The sequence below is a fragment of the Leuciscus leuciscus genome (genome assembly GCF_965113295.1).
Source record: "Leuciscus leuciscus genome assembly, chromosome: 7".
NCBI classification, from domain to species: domain Eukaryota; kingdom Metazoa; phylum Chordata; class Actinopteri; order Cypriniformes; family Leuciscidae; genus Leuciscus; species Leuciscus leuciscus.
Window position 1 is genome coordinate 6,267,194 of NC_138731.1, and position 16,460 is coordinate 6,283,653.

A 16,460-nucleotide genomic window follows, 5' to 3' on the forward strand; every position below is an offset into this window, starting at 1 on the left:
TGCTCCCCCGCCCGCCGCGGCGTCGCGCCGTAAAAAGCGCCGTGCCCAGCGGGTCCCGGAACCTTCCCCCAGCCGCCAAAGCTCGCCGATTCGCCCGCTTGCTTCCCCGGCTTCGTCAGCCTCGCTTCCTGACGGACAGTGGCCGCCGTCTGCCGCCGCTTCCGTCGACATCGCTGATGAGGAAGCCCTGCTGGGAGAGGATGATTCCTGCTCTATCCTGGCGTCAGGCAGTGAGGATTGGGCGGGCTCTGAGGATCCCACGCCCCCTGCCCGCACATCGTCAGGCAAGAGAGCGTCCATCGAGACGGAGCTCATGCGAGTACTCGCACAGGCCCTGGCGAGCCTCGGCCTCGAGTGGTCTTCACCTGAGCAGCCCGCTCACAACCGGCTGGATGGATTTTTCCTGCCTGGGGAGCGCGCTTCGCCTGCGTCCAGACCGGCGCCTTTTCTTCCTGAGTTACACGAAGAAGTCGCTAAGTCCTATTCAGCTAGAGTGCGTCCTGCTGTTTCTTTGGCATTCTCCGCAGTTGACGATGCCAAGAACAAAGGATACCTTTCGCTGCCGCCGGTCGAAGAGGCGATAGCGGCCCACTTATGTCCGCCCTCCGCTGGATGGCGCGCTAAGTCGGCCCTACCCTCTAAAGCTTGCCGCACGACGTCAAGCCTGCTCCGCCGCGCTTTCTCCGCCGCCGGGCAAGCTGCGTCAGCGCTGCACACCATGGCTACGCTTCAGATCTTCCAGGCCGATCTCCTCCGTAAGCTGGATGAGGAAGGACCTGACGCGATCTGCGTGCCGGACTTAAGAAGTGCCACGGACCTCGCTCTCCGTGCTACTAAGTCTGCAGCGCAGGCCATTGGACGGAATATGGCCTCTCTCACTGTGACCGAGAGACATCTTTGGCTGACGCTCTCGGAAATGGCCGAGTCCGAGCGCACCGCGTTCCTCGACGCCCCGCTTTCCGCCACAGGCCTCTTTGGATCCTCCGTCAAGGATTTTGCGGAGAGATTCGCAGAGGTACAGAAAGCGTCACAGGCTATGAAGCACTTCCTCCCGAAGCGCTCCAGCTCTGCAGCAGGCCGTGCGAAACCGTCTGCTCAGAGCTCACAGCCACCGTCCACTGCCTCCACTTCGCAGCGCCGCCAGGCCCGAAGCGCGAGACCGCGCTCCCGCTCATCCGGTCGCCGCCCCGCCGTGCGTGGCTCACGACCTAGGATTACGGTGAAGCCTGAGGCCCCGAAGTCGTCCTAGCACAACTAGGAAAACGACGGTGTTCAAGTCCCGCTGCGGCCAGACTCACACCAAAGCTATTCGCTCGTCCAGTTCCAGCAAATGTGACTGTTCCAGTGTTTTCTGCAGCCAACAAGCCGGTTCTGTCACCCGCTTGCCTGCACACAAATGCCGTTTTCACGGCTACCCAGATAAATCCCCAAAAGAGTGTATTTTCTGGTGTCCCGGCCACGGCCGATGGTGTCTCATGTGTAGTAAGAATGCCCACTGCCCAGTGCCCATCTCTACACACAAGCACAGCCTGTCACACAGGGCTCACGCACATAAAACCGACTCAGATCGGTTGCGCTTCAAACATGGTGAATGTGCCCACTACCCAGTGCCCACTAACACCACGTTATGCATGTCTCACGGTTTCTGTAAAAACGAAACCAACGTGCACTCGCTTCACTCAAGCGAACGATGCTTTCGGTGTGATAAATGTGCCCGCTGCCCCGCGCCCACATCCACACATAGACATGACAGTTCCCACGGGAACCGCCCAGCCCTCCCCCTCGCGGTTGACCACCGCAGAGGAGTCGAGCGCGGGCAATCTGCCCGCTGTTATCAGCGCGCCCCATGCCTCAAATGTCACAAGCGCGACGCTTGTGTTGCAGCACGCCGAAGCTTCTCCATCGCTGAGCGAGCGGAGCGCGCTTCGTATTCAACCCCTAGCTATCCATGCAGACGCATGGGCAAAGCTGCCCGGGGTTTCGAAGTGGGTGCTGAACATTATAAAAAGAGGCTATTCGCTACAGTTTCGCCGACGCCCTCGCCGCTATGCGGCGCACGTCGAGACCACGGTAAAAACAGAAGTAGCACATTTACTTCGAGCCGAAGTGGCGAAACTATTGAGCAAAGGGGCCATAGAGCCTCTCTCTCAAGCTCAGAGCGAAGGAGGGCTATACAGCAGATACTTCCTGGTACCGAAAAAAGACGGGGGTCTCAGACCCATACTAGATCTAAGGCAACTGAACAGAGTGCTTGTGAAGCGACAGTTCAGGATGCTCACGACCAGACAAATCCTTGTGCAGATTCACCAAGGAGATTGGTTTGTGTCAATAGATCTGAAAGACGCGTATTTTCAAATACAGATAGCGTCACGTCACAGGCGATACTTGAGATTCGCCTTCGAGGGCCAGGCATATCAGTACACAGTCCTGCCGTTTGGTTTATCCCTGGCACCCCATACATTTACGAAGTGCATGGATGCGGCACTCGCACCCATCAGAATGAGAGGCATGCGAGTACTGAACTATTTGGACGATTGGCTGATTCTAGCGCAATCTCGCTCAGTGCTCATAGAACACACGACCGTTTTACTCGATCACCTCGAGAATTTGGGTCTCAGTGTCAATTGGGCGAAGAGCTCTCTGTCACCCAGTCAGAAGATATCTTTCCTGGGCACAGAATTGGACTCACTGTCCATGATAGCGCGATTATCACCACAGCGCGCAGTAGACATTCAACGCACAGCGAACTCGTTCCGCTGAAGCGCGTCTGTCCCGCTCAAGAAATTTCAGAAGATGCTAGGTCTCATGGCCTCAGCATCATCAGTGCTCCAGCTGGGCCTGCTCCGCATGCGCCCACTGCAGTTTTGGCTGAAAGCGCGAGTCCCACGCAGAGCGTGGGCATCCGGTCTGCTTCGCCATGTTCCAAAATCCCTCAACACACCGTTTAGGGCGCAGGTTATCTCCCTGTCAGCCCTACCGGTCCCTGATGAGGAAAGAGACGCGAGCCTCCTTTGCCCAGTCAGGGCATTACGAGCTTATGTGTCTCGCTCGTCTGTTTTCAGACAGACGGAGCAGCTCTTTGTTTCGTTTAGCGGACGTTCTAAGGGACTAGCCGCGTCGAAACAGAGCCTATCCAGATGGATAGTTGATGCTATAGCGCTGGCATACGCCTCCAAGGGCATGCAGTGCCCGTTGGGTGTCAGAGCGCACTCCACGAGAGGCATGGCCTCTTCGTGGGCCTGGTCAAGTGGGATTGCCTTGCAAGATATTTGTATGGCGGCAGGCTGGGCCTCCCCGTCTACATTTATAAGGTTCTATAACCTAGAGGTTCCCGCCCTGCAGGCCAGGCTGCTGTCGGTCTAAGTTTACCAGTATTATCTGACCTGATGCTATCAGCTCAGAATGCTGCGTCTACTGAGCACAGCTCAATGTTCGACAGTGAAAAGTAGCAGCACGAGATGTGCCTGGGCAAACTGTGTAAGACCCACATTCCCCCATCAGTTCAGGCCGTACCCCGCCCTGTCTGTATGATGAAATTCGCGTCTAAGAGACGCTGCCATATGTGGAAGAGTGCGGCTTCACCCCTCCCTCTTCCCGGACTCCCTGTGAGTTCCCTGAGTGATTGTGCACTATATGTACCCCGGGCTTTCGCCCTTGGGTCTTTGGTGTCAGATCTCAGCATGCACGGCGTTTTGCCCCCTAGCGTAAGATATCTTACGCAGTACGAGAGACCTCTCGTAAGAGAACGTACTCGGTTACTTACGTAACCTCGGTTCTCTCTAGAAGAGGGAACGAGTACTGCGTATCTTGCCGTGCATGCACACGCTCTGGTTGCTTCGATGATGAAAAACCAGATAATAGCTGCCTGCGAGCGGTATTTATAGGCCTAGACCACGGCCATTTCGGCGGGACGTGACGCAGCGGGCGTGAAGTGCCCTGATTGGGTCTGGCGTCACGCCAGGCCTCGCTCGATAGGCTGCTGCAGTTGCCGCAGAGCAGCCAATAGGCGCGCGAGCTGCCTCGCCTATGTCTCCATGCTGCCGCAACGCGTTTTGCATTATTACAAAATTAAGGATAATTTTTGGCTTCAATATCTCGCGGAAAAAGGATTTTCCCCTAGCGTAAGATATCTTACGCAGTACTCGTTCCCTCTTCTAGAGAGAACCGAGGTTACGTTAGTAACCGAGTACGTTTTGATTCTCATAGCATTTCGAAAACATTTCTCCATTAAACTAAATATTAGCTCTCCCAATATCGCCAGCATTATTCTGAACAATACCACAATATTGACAATAAGACCATTTTGATTCATGCTTTAGTTGGTACGCCATATTTCAAAAGACAGACATAAATGAAGTGCATTATTAAGAAAACTTCATATTGTCTTAGAAGATTTGCATCCATGTGACTCAAATATTATGGGATATTCCCTTTCCTGTAGTGTGTAATAGAGCTGATTGTGAATGTAAAAGCTCTGCAAAGTGCAGATGAATGATCCAAGTGACCAATCACAGCAGAGTAAGCTCTCAGAGAGGCGGGGCTTAGAGAGACCAATCCTTTCAGACGCTGAGAGAAAGAGCTGATGATGCAATAGATATTATGAGACAATTAAAGTGTTTATTTTTTAACCTTGGATGCATTTAAAGCTAATACAGTTTATAATACAGTGAGAAGTCGGCCTGTTGTATCATTCAGGGGTTTAGCCTTCAGCATTTCACTCACATGATACAGTTTCACTTCCTCATGCCACAGTGATGTAGGAGGCATGTCACGTGATTCAGTTCCTCTATCTTTACGTTACGTCGAGATTCTGTAGTATCTTCACTAGTATGAATGGGATTCTATGGGAAGTGAAATTAGATTAGTGTTAGAAAAAGTAAGATTTAAATCACGGCACTGACGGCTTTCAGCATCTACATCCTGACACTGGCATTCATACTTACTGTACATGATCATATTTTACTCTGAGTGATCATTTCAAGGTATATTTGGATGGCTCTAAAGGTTTTACTACAATATCCAATAAAAATAAATAAAAATCAGGCTCAGGCCAAATCATTTATCTTGTATTTATTGTACAGACTGGTCAAGGGAAACACACAGAAGCATTAGAAGCTGAAGTCTTCATGGAGGAACAGCGACAGGCTTCAGACACACACACACACACACACACACACACACACGATCAGTGCTCGCTCTTCTTGGGCGGGAAGAAAGCGTACTCCACTGCCAGAGCGACTGCGAACGCAGCGAAGCCCGTCCTGAAGCCCCGCAGGAGCACCTCTCTGAAGGTCACCGGCACCCCGAAGCTACCCGTGAACCTCCACGCCTCGTTCCTGCACACACACACACACACACACACACACACACACACACACACACACACACACACACACACACACACACACACACACACACACACTTATGAACATGCAGTCTCACCAAGGCTGCATTTATTTGATGAAAAATACATTACAAACACTGAAATATTATTATAATATAAAACAGCTGTATGTGAAGTCAAGTTTATTTGTATAGCGCTTTTCACAATACAGATTGTATCAAAGCAGCTTCACAGTATTAAATTAAAATAATACAACAAAGTTTGTTTCAAGAGGAATTTATTGATTGATACAATTAAATTAAATATCCCCAAAATATCCCCAACTGAGCAAGCCAAAGGCAACAGTGGCAAGGAACCGAAAAACTCCATCAAGTGACCTAATGGTGTCCTAAAACTCCATCAGGTGACCTAATGAAGAAAAAAAACCTTGGGAGAACCCAGGCTCAGTCGGGGGCCAGTTCTCCTCTGGCATTTATGAGCTACAGGCCGGATTGTAGTTTGAACTGTAAGATATGTGTATGTGAATATATAGTAAAGTGTAATTTATTCCTGTGATCAAAGCTGAATGTTCAGCATCATTACTCCAGTCTTCAGTGTCACATGATCCTTCAGAAATCATTCTGATATGATGATGTGATTATTATATATGCTTATTATCGGTTTCTGCTGCTTAATATTTTTTTGGAAACCGTTTTTTACCATTCAACAGTTTTGAATAGTAATCTATCACAGTTTCCACACAAATATGAAGCAGCACGACTGTTTTCAACACTGATAATAATCATAAATGTTTCTTGAGCATCAGATCATCATATTAGAGTGATTTGTGAAGGATCATGTGACACTGAAGACTGGAGTAATGATGCTGAATATTCAGCTTTGATCACAGGAATAAATTACACTTTACTATATATTCACATACAGCTGTTCTATATTATAACAATATTTCACAATATTACTGTCTCTACCGTATATGTTGATATATATATAGATAGATATCAACTAGATCTTACACGTTTAGTTGTGAACATATTGATTTTCATTGTATTTTGCAAGACCACAATGTCAGATCTAGAACAATGAACATTTGTGGTTAGGAATAAAACAAAAATAACTGTGTTAAAGGGTTAGTTCACCCAAAAATGAAATGTCAGTCATTAATAACTCACTCTCGTATCGTTCCAAACCCTTCGTTCATCTTCACTGTTGACACTGTAAACACAGCGCAGCTCTTCCAGGTTCTGCATCACAACGCCGGCTCACTATTGGCTGACGCTGGTCACTTGAGACGGCCAATAGTGAGCCGGCGTTCTGACGTAGAACCTGGAAGAGCTGCGCTGTGTTTACTACGTGAACAGCATCAGATACTGACACAGAGGAGAAGACATTGTTGAATTATTTTGGGAGGGTTTTTGCTCACAAAGTATTCTTGTTGCTTCAAAACATTAAGGTTGAAGCACTGGAGTCACATGGACTATTTTAACGATGTCTTTACTACCTTTCTGGGCCTTGAAAGTTGCAGTGACGTTGCGGTCAATGAAGGGATCAGAAATGTCAGATTTCATCAAAAATATCTTCATCTGTGTTCGGAAGATGAACAAAAGTCTCACGCATAAACTTTTCTTTAAATAGCAAAGGCCAGGACAAATAGGAAGAATTAAAGCAGGCTGAGTACATTAGCATGATTAAAAATTAAAAATCAGTCAATAGCCGACTCCGGGCCATCACTTGAGTTGCATATGTGTCTGTGTCTGTGTGTGTGTGTGTGTGAGCTCACCGAGCCCAGGGGTCCCGGAGTCCTCTGCGGGCCAGCCTCTGCTGGGTCATCTCCAGCGGTGTCCCTTCATACTTCCACACCCGGTAGTCCGGCATCGACAGTTTTCCGTGTCCATGATCCCCACCCATACTGAAGACACCTCACAGTTATCAGTGTGCAGAAATAAAACAGCAAAGTAGTGTCTCTCACTCTTATTCTGCATACTCAAGTGTGTCACTAATCTAAAAGAACCAGTTTAAGTGACTCGACTCACCCGAATCACTCACGAACGAGTCGAATCAAGTGTATAACATCAAAGAAAGATTCAAAAACGTGTGGTTAAAATTTAGCATAAAGCCTTTGTGTAGGGGTATGGCGGTTAAATTCATATTTTATAATTGCACCTGAGCGGTTAAGTAGTAATTAGCTGTTCAGTCGTGTTAACAGTGACTGAAGTGTTCAGATACACACAGAAACAACACAAGCGAAGCAGCCAATGACAGCTGGCAAACAAACACCGACCCCGATGCTGTTTTCAGTAACACATGCATACATTGTCCAGTGTAAAAGTTAAAATTACAATAAATCGGTGTACATTATTTTGTTGTGTGTTAAATAGCAGCATAACTTACCTTTTAAATCAAAGTGACCTCCAACACCAGTCCAACACCAACGCACAAACAGTGTTGGAAGTTCCTAGTTTCTACTTCCGGAGAACAGTAAAAGTCACAGTACAAGCGAAATAAATACTAAGAAAAAGATAAGCATATATTTTTACATATGTATATAAAAAAACCTCTAAATTGTTATTACAATAATTTCATATTAAAATATTTAGTATATACTCAGAAGAAGAAAAAAATCCAACGGTTTAATGACAGAACTTTTATTTTGACATGTATGAATGGTCGAATGGCGCATGCGCACTTTCAGTTTCCAAATCAATGGACAAAGTCTGGAACATGGCAGATGTATGGAAATGACCGGTCTTTTTTTTATATATATATGTGTTTACTATAGAAACGTATTTGTCCAGTCCGTAAGCAGTAGAGTAAATACATATATACGTCTGACACACTCATCTATTGATCGCGTGGACAGTAGTTTGGGTATGGGGCTCGTCCTGCGGAACCTGCAGACGGTGGTTCCTCTGAGGCGCGCGCGCATGCGCAAAGACGTGGAGATCCTGAGGCACATATTCGGCGTGCAGCGGTTCGACATGGGCATCATCTGCGTGGATAACCGCAGGATCCAGCGCATCAACCGGGTCTACCGGCGCCGGGACCGGCCCACCGACGTGCTGGCCTTCCCCTTCCATGAGGTACAGCCGCCCGCACACACACTCTCCACACTGACTCCAGCGACTGCAGACAGTACATGTGTGTGTGTGTGTGTGTGTGATTGACAGCTGACTAGAGCATCACCGTTAACTAGCCCGTGTCTGTGGAAGCCTGTTTCCAACACGGAACAATAATAACAATAATAAACAAACAAACAAAAACTGGCAATTTAGTGAGTTTATTTATCTCACACTTCTGGCTTTTCTCGCAATTGCGAGTTTATATCTCAATTCTGGACTTTTTCCTCAGAGTTGCGAGTTCATATCTTACAATGTGAACTTTATAACTCAAAATTGTTCATTTATTTTAAGTCTGAGAGAAAAAACTGCAAAATTCCAACTTTTTTCTTGCAATTGTGAGTTTCTCAAATCTGAGTAAAGACAGAATACGTTTGTGCAGTTCAGACCTTTTGCAGTTCTTTATTTCTTGGAATTGCGAGTTTATATCTTACAATTCAGAGGAAAAAAGTAAATTGCAAAATATAGCTTATAACTTGCAGTTCTGACTTTTGCAACTTATGTCAGAAATTTGAAATATAAACATTCAAGTCAAAACTTTGAGATGAGTCGCAATGATCTTTATTATTCACTCGTTCATTGTTGAGGAAACGAGCTTCCCTACATGAGCAGCTACACACAGATACAGGTGTGTGTGTGTGTGTGTGTGTGTGCAGGATCTGAGGCTGATATGTGTGTGTGTGTGTGTGTGTGTGTGTGTGCGCAGGATCTGAGGCTGATGTGTGTGTGTGTGTGTGTGTGTGTGTGTGTGTGTGTGTGTGTGTGTGTGTGTGTGTGTGTGTGTGTGTGTGTGTGCAGGATCTGAGGCTGATGTGTGTGTGTGTGTGTAGGATCTGAGGCCGGGGAAGATGCCGTGTGTCCTGCACAGAGACGAGTATAATGGTGTGTGTGTGTGTGTGTGTGTGTGTGTGTGTGTGTGTGTGTAGGATCTGAGGCTGATGTGTGTGTGTGTGTGTAGGATCTGAGGCCGGGGAAGATGCCGTGTGTCCTGCACAGAGACGAGTATAATGATGTGTGTGTGTGTGTGTGTGTGTGTGTGTGTGTGTGTGTGTGTAGGATCTGAGGCTGATGTGTGTGTGTGTGTGTAGGATCTGAGGCCGGGGAAGATGCCGTGTGTCCTGCACAGAGACGAGTATAATGATGTGTGTGTGTGTGTGTGTGTGTGTGTGTGTGTGTAGGATCTGAGGCCGGGGAAGATGCCGTGTGTCCTGCACAGAGACGAGTATAATGATGTGTGTGTGTGTGTGTGTGTGTAGGATCTGAGGCCGGGGAAGATGCCGTGTGTCCTGCACAGAGACGAGTATAATGGTGTGTGTGTGTGTGCAGGATCTGAGGCCGGGGAAGATGCCGTGTGTCCTGCACAGAGACGAGTATAATGATGGTGTGTGTGTGTGTGTGTGTGTGTGTGTGTAGGATCTGAGGCCGGGGAAGATGCCGTGTGTCCTGCACAGAGACGAGTATAATGGTGTGTGTGTGTGTGCAGGATCTGAGGCCGGGGAAGATGCCGTGTGTCCTGCACAGAGACGAGTATAATGATGGTGTGTGTGTGTGTGTGTGTGTGTGTAGGATCTGAGGCCGGGGAAGATGCCGTGTGTCCTGCACAGAGACGAGTATAATGATGTGTGTGTGTGTGTGTGTGTGTAGGATCTGAGGCCGGGGAAGATGCCGTGTGTCCTGCACAGAGACGAGTATAATGATGTGTGTGTGTGTGTGTGTGTGTAGGATCTGAGGCCGGGGAAGATGCCGTGTGTCCTGCACAGAGACGAGTATAATGATGTGTGTGTGTGTGTGTGTGTGTAGGATCTGAGGCCGGGGAAGATGCCGTGTGTCCTGCACAGAGACGAGTATAATCTCGGGGACATCTTCCTCGGGGTGGAGTGTGTGATGCAGCAGTGCAGAGACTCGTCACAGGACCTGCATGAGACACTCACTGTAAGACACACTGATTACTGATCACTCTATACACACACAGACGGACACAGTCAAGGTTTGCTCTTTCTCTCTCTCTCTGTGTGTGTGTGTGTTGAGCAGGTGGTCACAGCTCATGGGATCTGCCACTTACTGGGATACAGACATGAAACTGAAGAGGACTGGAATGAGGTACAACATACTTAAGTGTGTGTGTGTGTGTGTGTGTGTGAGAGATAATCAGGAATTTACTTAGGATTGTCAGAAGGGGAAAATGTATTTAAGTGAGGAGAGCAAAATAAAGTAAACTGTGACGTATTATACCTATAAATTCTTCACACAGCGACTACCAGTAACATTTATAAACATTGTGGACCAGAAATGATTCGGACACTTTGATCTGATCATGTTTTGCTGAAGTGTTTCTCCTTTAATTGCTAATGCTCTTTTCTCACACACACACACACACACACACACACACACACACACACACACACACACACACAGAACAAAATGAAGCATTGCTGGGTCACTGGTTGAGCTAAACTGGTATGATCTAAGTGTGTAGTTAAATTACACAGCTGACAGATATTCAACATCATTCCTCTGAGAGACAGTCTAACAGAAGATGGACAAAACCAGTCAAATATCAACTCATAACTTCATAACTCTGAGTTTTCTAAACTATAGCGAATAAACTGATGATGTGAGAAATGTTGAAGGTGTCTGAATACATTTAGGTTTGACTGGAAGTACTTCAATTAAACATTTTGAAATTTAAGTCCTGGAAAACAGGCATATTTAGGAAGAGGTACTGAAAAGTGCTCGACTTAAATACTATATATATATATGAAATTTCATTGTTAAAAAAAAAATAAAAAAAAAATAAAATAGCAGTCACGCAGAATGAGCTGATAACCCCCCATCAGACTCTCGATACGCAGTACACCAACATTATAATATAAAATATTTATTGAACAATAATAGCCATTATAAACTGTGCATTTAATGTATATTAATGAATACATTGTAATTTGTATTATGGATACCCTTATATCTGTAATTTGAGTTAAAAAAATCCTAAAGATATTGTTTGATAAGTGAGATCTCAGATTGTTGTCCTTGAAAACAGAAAAAGTAGTGCTTTAAAAGTCCTTGAATTGCATTTATTATTTATTTAATGCATATTATTAAATACATTGTAATTTGTATTTTTGATACCTTATATCTGAGACCCTGGACCACAAAACCAGTCACATGGGTACATTTTTTGTTGTTGTTGAGATTTATACATCACGAAAAAGCTGATTAAATAATCTTTCCAGTGATGTGTGGTGTGTTAGGATAGGACAATATTTGGCTGAGATACAACTATTGAACATCTGGAATCTGAGGGTTCAGAAAACATCGAAACATTGAGAAAATCTCCTTTAAAGTTGTTCATTTATGTTGGCGATTGTCCTGCATTCACTCACACACATACATGTTTTATATATTTACGGTAGGAAATGTACAAAATATCTTCATGGAACATGATCTTAATATCCTCATGACTTTTGGCATAAAAGAAAAATCTATAGTTTTGACCCATACGATGTATTGTTGGCTATCGCCACAGATATACCCGTGTGACTCGTGACTGGTGACGTGATCCAGGGTCACATATCTGTAATTTGAGTAAAAAAAAAATCCTAAAGATATTGTTTGATAAGTGTGTGTGACTGAGGAGTGTGTTCTCTCTGGTCTCGGACAGATGCAGCAGAAGGAGAGCTACATCCTCAGCGAGTTCAACAGGCTCACGGGTCGCCGGCTCCAGCCGCTCACCAAGAGATGCTCACACACACACACACTCTGAAACACACCAGCACCTCGTTTTTCTAAATCAGTTTTATTTTAAAACGTGTTCAAGGAATCCAAAGACTGAATACTAAGCAATCAAGTAGAGCTTATAGCACTGTTGCTTCAGACACACAATCTCCTGGAGACGACCAGAACAGAGGACATGAATAAAGTGGTTACCATGGAAACAAGACTCACAAACATCCTAAAATAAATAACATCAGCTGACGCACAAGTCACATGGGATGCAGTAAAGGTGTGTGTGTGAACGTTTCTCTCGAGCTAGACACACACTTCTCCACACGACGTAAAGCTCGATACAGAAGGGACAACTAAACGCTTCACTCGGTCTGTCGGAGAGGCCATCTTTAAAAAAAGGACAAGCTACATCATCAATACCATTGAGCTTGTTGGAACAACGCTTATAAAATGAGAATAAAACAACAAACAGTCATCATCAGTAAAGCCTTGAATATAAACGAGCCGAATCTCTCATCGCTGTAGGGCATCATATAAAAGCCGACTGGCAAACGCAAATATTGCACCACATTTTCAGCTGCATATCAAACGAGAAACACACACACCCCGTGTCTTCAACATCCCCCCACACACACACATGTACAAGAATAAAGTTCTGTATGCAATAGACCAGGAAGGCCAGCTAAAAATCTGCAGAGGGGAAAGAAGAAGAAGAAACAAAAAGATTTCATAGAGAAACACGCTTCAAATATTTAATGCATAAGAAGTTGACCAGAGGGACTTCTCATATTAAAGGCAAACAAAAGAAGAAATTAAGCGGGAACTTCTGTGATCCTGAAGTTGCACCTCTCGAGAAACTCAAAATGCCTTCGATATTCATATATTTATTTTCTGTGCTGCTCCCCATAAACATTTTGCTCCTCTATGAGTTTCTAGAACATGTATCCATCTAACTGCACGTCTACAGCGTTCACAGGGAGTGTGTGTGTGTGTGTGTGTGGTCTTCAGTAGCGCTGATGAAGGCTGTGGGCTTTACCCTGGGCTCAGGGGCATTATGGGATGTTAGAGCGGCTGCAGGACTGTGCGTGCGGCGTCACCGTTCCCTCCAGACTTCTCCAGCTCCGACAGCTCCTCGAACACCTCTCTGAACACACACACACATATGGCAATAAATGTATTAGGCTGCTGTCACTCTTTCCTAATGTTATCTATGTCAAAATTGTGGGTGAGTTGCAAGTAATTGCAACAAATGCTGAATGGCGACGAGTAACTCTGAAGAACCACAGAGGCTGCTTAGCAAAAACAAGTTAATGTCAAGCCCTGAAGTGAAGCCCTGCTCTTCCACAGTATTAGACATTTAGATCATGATCACCACAGTTAAAGCCACACATGACCTCAATACCACGGCCAAATATAACTGTTTTCTATGGTATTTGTATGGAAAAACAGTAGCCTACATACATTCAGTATAAAGTGCACAGATGCTACAGCTTAAAGGGACAGTTCACACAACAATGAAAATTATCCCATGGAAATTATTCCGGCCGTCTGCCAGAAGCCAGTTATTATAGAAGCCAGTTATTATAGCAAATAAAGTTTTAAACATGGATATTTCTCTTACAAAAACCCATGGTTCACTTCAGAAGGCCTTGATTACATATCAATACATGCCTAAATTGTAGGGATGTCCCGATACCACTTTTTCACTTCCGATGCCGCAGCTTTGGCTTTTTGCCGATACCGATATCAATCCGATATTTTTATTTTATTCTTGAACTAATACTACTAATAATAAAATATATGTAAGCACTTTGCTCAATTATCCACATAAGAACATCTCACTCAAATGGAGAACAAATACTTCTCCAGTATATAGTCCACAACAACAGCTGATGATGAAAGACTGCCACCCTTTACTCAAAAGACCTTGATATATGTTTGGTAACTGTACCTGAATGAATTTACAATTAATTTGCTATATTTCAGATCAATATATTTGTTTCCTTAATTTTTATTAACTTTAACGTTATTCTCATCTTAATTATAAATGATTTCTGTATAAAGTACTACCATTAAAAACACATTTGATTTTCTTTTTTAATCAATGTAGAATGTGTGACTTCAAAATAAACAGATTAGTCTGTTTGAGGACAAGAGATGAAAACCAATGCAATATGATGAATGTCCAAAAGATGAGATAATTTTTGCTTTTAAAGTGTGTGTGTGTGATTTTGGTTGGGTGAACGTTGTAGGTTACAGTTTGACAAAAGCACAATGTTGTGTTTTACTCTAATATAAGAAGGCTAAACACTTTGCAGTTTTAATGATGTCCTGTATGAACAAAATTACGGAGTATGTTTTTATGTTTCCACTGTTCGATCGCGCCCGCGCCTCTCTCTCTCTCTCTCTCTCTCTGACACACACACACTCCAGCATTGCAATCTTGACATCGCAGCCTGTTCATTATGCTGCGTTCACACCAAACGCGATAGTGTGTCAAATTCGCGTCTAGTTCGACGCTTGAACATTTTGAATCCATTCGCGCGTGTAAAGCGAGTGTTTGAAGTGATATATACGCGCGTTCAGAGCTAAGGCGGGGCTACAGATTTGGTGTCCCTAAAGAACCCGCATGTCTATGCGCGTATCTAACAGTAGTTCCGGATTACATTAATGTGCATGCGAGTTTTATTTATTTTTATACCGTGTATTCTCCGTGTAAATCCATGCACTGAACTGTGACGTACGTACGGTTTCGGTTCAATATGAATACATGTACCGTTCCACCCCTAATAGGTATTGATCATATTTTTTTCTCCCCTCCGATATCCGCTCTAGCGTTCTGGGCCAGTATCGGCACGATACCGATGACGTGGATCGGATCAGGACATCCCTACTAAATTGATGAATATCCCGCATTCCTGCCACAATACCGCGGTGCAGTTAGAGTTACTACAGTAAATCCATGGTAAATAAGTGTGATTTGTAGATTGAAGGCCTTCAGACTGTATCCTGTTTCTCCTGTCCATCAGCGCCGTTTCGTCTGGCTTTAGTTTAAATCACCGGGACGTGTGTTGTATAGCGAGTAAACGCTTATGCTAGTTAGCGCTGCTCTGCCGATAAATGGTGTGTGAGACGCGGTTCAAACGAGTTTCGTTCTGCTTTTAGCGTATAAACATTATCAAACATTCATAAAACTCTTTGAAAATTATATCGCGATAATTATCGTTTTATCGTCCAGCCCTAGTTTAGTACTCAAAGTAAGCGAAAATCAGAAATGTCAGTGAAGTTGCTGAAATAAAATGAGTTCAAGCAAGGAAATTGTTTTATGATTTTAGTTAAATGAGTCATAACCTAGTATTACCTTGGATACCCACGCTCTATTATAGTCTTTCAGGCCCTTCTAAAAAAGAAAAGTGGAAGAAAAATAAACACAGAGCTCCTCTGACCCTTATTTCTGAAGGCATTATTGTCTCGCGAGATCTGATGCGATATTTTGGCTGTCGTGGACAGTCATTTTAATAATGCAAATGAGGGGCGCGTTGATTGGTGGCAGGAAGGAGGGGGGTTGACACCGCAGGTAACTTCAGCATATCATTCCAAAATGACATCATGGCGCAAGTTGTGAATGAACCCGACCTGGCCGCGACCTACGGAATTCAACCGTATATGTATGAGCCAGACTCTGAACCTGAGCTGGAAAGGGAAGATGTAGAGTCGATGGAAGGACGTCTACATCAAGATGTCTCTGAATGGTAAAGACAATCATTTTGACTGAGACATACATTATACCTTTTATTTAATGTAGATTACATTAACGGAGATGTAGTCTACTTTTTTTTTTATCAGCTTACAGTGGTTATTGAGATCAACGTTTGCTATCATGTGGTGTTTTTGCCTTGTTTCACGTTGTGGTTTTTTAGACATTCAAATTTGTGAACGATTCCGGCGTAAAATGATTAGCACAGACACCTAACGTTAAGCCAGTGGGAAGGGTTGTAGGAACCGCGTCATTAAAAATGAATTTAATCCACTGGTCCCTGACAGCTTGGTCCGTTCTTGGGAGAGAAAACACATTTAAGTTACATGTTGATTCTGGCAGTCAACAACAGAGCAACTCACGTGTGCACTACGTTTCTGCATCTTTCGCGACTGAATATGAGGGGGAGAGGGGCAGGGCGGGCGGCTTCCTGCAGCATAGGTCTGCGGTGTCCATATATGGTATATCCTGCCCTGTCTTGACGTCAAGTCGGGGCAGAAATTAAAATCTCGTATTTGAG

At 44.9% G+C, this 16,460-nt stretch overlaps 3 protein-coding genes across 7 annotated transcripts in view; 1 reads left to right on the forward strand and 2 right to left on the reverse strand.

The window, feature by feature from the left end:
* Positions 1-5,055: 5,055 nt before the first annotated feature.
* ndufb3 (NADH:ubiquinone oxidoreductase subunit B3) lies at positions 5,056-7,884 on the reverse strand. The gene is made up of 3 exons (XM_082176331.1): positions 7,733-7,884; positions 7,122-7,250; positions 5,056-5,336 (listed from the first exon to the last, which is right to left on the reverse strand). The coding sequence occupies exons 2-3, from the start codon at positions 7,247-7,249 to the stop codon at positions 5,186-5,188; spliced, it is 279 nt and encodes a 92-aa protein (XP_082032457.1). The 5' UTR covers position 7,250; positions 7,733-7,884; the 3' UTR covers positions 5,056-5,185.
* Positions 7,885-7,980: 96 nt separating this feature from the next.
* Positions 7,981-12,896, forward strand: ybey (ybeY metalloendoribonuclease). 3 transcript variants are annotated; one of them, XM_082176303.1, is made up of 4 exons: positions 7,981-8,421; positions 10,258-10,389; positions 10,489-10,557; positions 12,092-12,896. In XM_082176303.1, the coding sequence occupies exons 1-4, from the start codon at positions 8,005-8,007 to the stop codon at positions 12,218-12,220; spliced, it is 747 nt and encodes a 248-aa protein (XP_082032429.1). In that variant the 5' UTR covers positions 7,981-8,004; the 3' UTR covers positions 12,221-12,896. The 3 variants fall into 3 exon arrangements, with proteins under 3 accessions (XP_082032429.1, XP_082032430.1, XP_082032428.1); XM_082176304.1 differs by having other exon boundaries at positions 7,987-8,421; positions 12,099-12,896; XM_082176302.1 differs by having other exon boundaries at positions 7,996-8,421; positions 12,119-12,896.
* The window catches only part of usp37 (ubiquitin specific peptidase 37), a 45,998-nt gene continuing 41,772 nt past the window's right edge, over positions 12,235-16,460 (reverse strand). For all 3 annotated transcript variants that reach the window (XM_082176072.1, XM_082176073.1, XM_082176074.1), the window contains exon 24: positions 12,235-13,327. In XM_082176072.1, the coding sequence (XP_082032198.1) occupies positions 13,246-13,327 (82 nt within the window). In that variant the 3' untranslated portion in view covers positions 12,235-13,245. The remainder of the gene's footprint in view (positions 13,328-16,460) is intronic.

What these genes read in the sequence shown, in the direction of transcription:
- ybey (XM_082176304.1), top strand. Translation starts at nt 8,005, where the DNA reads ATGGTCGAATGGCGCATGCGCACTTTCAGTTTCCAAATCAATGGACAA. An exon ending in TGGCCTTCCCCTTCCATGAG is followed by an intron (nt 8,422 to 10,257) that starts GTACAGCCGCCC and finishes GTGTGTGTGTAG; the next exon opens with GATCTGAGGCCGGGGAAGAT. An exon ending in ACCTGCATGAGACACTCACT is followed by an intron (nt 10,390 to 10,488) that starts GTAAGACACACT and finishes TGTGTTGAGCAG; the next exon opens with GTGGTCACAGCTCATGGGAT.
- ndufb3 (XM_082176331.1), bottom strand. Translation starts at nt 7,249, where the DNA reads ATGGGTGGGGATCATGGACACGGAAAACTGTCGATGCCGGACTACCGG. An exon ending in CTCCGGGACCCCTGGGCTCG is followed by an intron (nt 5,337 to 7,121) that starts GTGAGCTCACAC and finishes GTGTGTGTGCAG; the next exon opens with GAACGAGGCGTGGAGGTTCA.